The 2,500-nt window shown below is 50.0% G+C and overlaps 1 protein-coding gene across 4 annotated transcripts in view; it reads right to left on the bottom strand.

Annotated features, from left to right (window-relative positions):
- The window catches only part of rapgef1a (Rap guanine nucleotide exchange factor (GEF) 1a), a 53,346-nt gene that overhangs the window by 28,521 nt on the left and 22,325 nt on the right, over positions 1-2,500 (bottom strand). For all 4 annotated transcript variants that reach the window (XM_080852951.1, XM_080852953.1, XM_080852954.1 and 1 more), the window contains exons 4-6: positions 2,211-2,373; positions 1,825-1,913; positions 1,256-1,435 (exon numbers count right to left, since the gene is read on the bottom strand). In XM_080852951.1, coding sequence (XP_080709077.1) covers positions 1,256-1,435; positions 1,825-1,913; positions 2,211-2,373 — 432 coding nt within the window. The remainder of the gene's footprint in view (positions 1-1,255; positions 1,436-1,824; positions 1,914-2,210; positions 2,374-2,500) is intronic.

Below are 2,500 nucleotides of genomic sequence, written 5' to 3'. Positions count from 1 at the left end.
TTGTGAGGGGCAAGAGGAGACTGATGGTGTTGTGAGGGGCAAGAGGAGACTGATGGTGTTGTGAGGGGCAAGAGGAGACTGATGGTGTTGTGAGGGGCAAGAGGAGACTGATGGTGTTTGTAGAGCGGTCGTGAGGGGCAAGAGGAGACTGATGGTGTTTGTAAAGCGGTCGTGAGGGGCAAGAAGAGACTGAAGGTGTTTGTAGAGCGGTCGTAAAGAGCAAGAGGAGACTGATGGTGATTGTAGAGTGGTTGTGAGGGGCAACAGGAGACTGATGGTGATTGTAGAGTGGTTGTGAGGGGCAACAGGAGACTGATGGTGTTTGTAGAGCGGTCGTAAAGAGCAAGAGGAGACTGATGGTGATTGTATTGATATTTTTAGCCTGATAAATGATATCAATACTGAAAGTAAATCTTGTCTCAATACTTCAAAGTCGATTCTGTCACATGAAGGTAGAATAATACTGAGCTTTGTTTAACACATTCTCGCTTACCTACACACACACATGCTAGCACACACACACACATACACACATTTGCTCACACACACATTCGTCACACATTCGTCACCCGCACACACACACACCCTGGGAAAGGCCCTGGCGGAACGCTGCTTCTGAGTAACAGACAGAGAGAGGTGCTGTGTTGAACTCTAGCCGTTGAAGACGAGACTTCTCAGAAATGCTATATATAGCACCTCTAACCTCGTATTTACATTGATATGAATAAAACCCATAGCGGTTCTGCATTAAAAAAAAAAAAAAAAAAAACTTAAATGATTCACGATCAGCACTGCTGTAGTGTCCCTTTCTGCAAGGCCTCAGTCCTTGGGTAATATGACCTGCTGTGAGGAAGTGCAGGCTCTCTCTTCTTCTGCTTTCCCTGCCTAAATAATCCCTTTCCCCGCCTTTTCCTCCAGCACTGAGGCCGTCAGCAGGTCAGACCGGGGGGTCATCACACACTCTTGTCATTCACAGAGACAAGAGTGTGTGATGTGAGCATGACTTATTGTTCCCAAGTAAAATGAGATCACCGTCAGCTGGTTCTCTTTTTGTCTACGGATTCAGACAGTGTGCTCCGCCCCCTAAACTTTTTAAATATGGATAGCTGACTGTTTCTATGAAACTCACAGTATCACTTCCCTTGTGTGTGTGTGTGTGTGTGCGCGTGCATGTGTGTGGGAGAGAGACAGACAGTGTTTTTGTGTGTGTACAGTACAGTAGGTTATGAGTGCTCACTGATGCTAGTGTACTCACCAGAAGTGCTCTGGAACCTTAAGCCCTGGGAGGGGGGGTTTCGGGGGGGCCACCTCCTCGTCCGTGGAGTCGGTGAGGATCTCGGTGGATTGGGCCGTGGTGGAGGCGTTGGTCGGTGCATCCTTCTCTCTCTCCTTCTCCTTCTCTCCATCAGCCTCCTCTGCGGGAGGCTCCGGTGTGCTGGAGAGAGGCATACTTCAGTACCGGTGTCACAAGGCACTCTCCAAAACACACAGACACAGACACACACACACACACACACACACACACACACACACACACACACTTCAGTGCCAGTGTCACAAGGCACTCACCAAAACACACACACACACACACACACACATCTAACAGCACACAAGGCACTCACCAAAACACACACACATACACACACACACACACACACACTCTCACTCTCACTCTCACTCCCAACAACAGATATGCCTTATGCGCAATGCGTAACATAAATCCACAGAATTCAAGGGAGATAAAACCAAAGTGCATGCCATTGCACGCACACACACACACACACACACACACACACACACACACACACACACACACACACACACCTGTCCTGTATGGTCACGGGGGGCACAGGCTTGACGGGGGAGGTGGGGGAGGGGTGCTCTTGCTTCTCGATGGTCAACTTCACTAGCTCCTGCAGGACACAGCATAGGTCAAAGGTCAGACAGAGGTCACAGCAGGAGGTCAAACAGAGGTCACAGCAGGGGGACACACTCAGGTCAGGAAATCTCACATTAATGAACAATGAGACATCACCCAGGGAACAATCAGCACTTATCATGGACCAATCAGCTACAAGCCAGAAACAATCAGCACTGATCATGGTCCAATCAACTAAAAGCCAGAAACAATCAGTACTGATCATGGACCAATCAGCTAGCAGGCAGCCCCTGTATACACCCCAACGACAGTGACTCAGACACACTCTCACCTTCACTCCATCCAGCACGGCTCTAATCACCGTGGTGACGGACACGATGGTGTCCTTGTCGTCCAGGTTGATGTCATCATCTCCCAGCATCACCTGGTCGGACCAGCGGATGAGGTTCCCCAGGCTCTGGTAGACCCGGTTCAGACACGACGACACGGCCGAGCTGGACACGAGACAGGAAAGAGGTTATCTCCTGTCGACCAACTCCAGGGGTCAAGGCAGGGTCATACACAACAGTAGGGGTCAAGGCAGGGTCATACACAACAGTTGGGGTCATGGCAGGGTCATTC

This window comes from Sprattus sprattus (assembly GCF_963457725.1).
Source record: "Sprattus sprattus genome assembly, chromosome: 15".
NCBI lineage: Eukaryota > Metazoa > Chordata > Actinopteri > Clupeiformes > Clupeidae > Sprattus > Sprattus sprattus.
The sequence above is the reverse complement of the archived record's forward strand: the minus strand, read 5'-3'. Positions and strand labels throughout refer to the sequence as shown.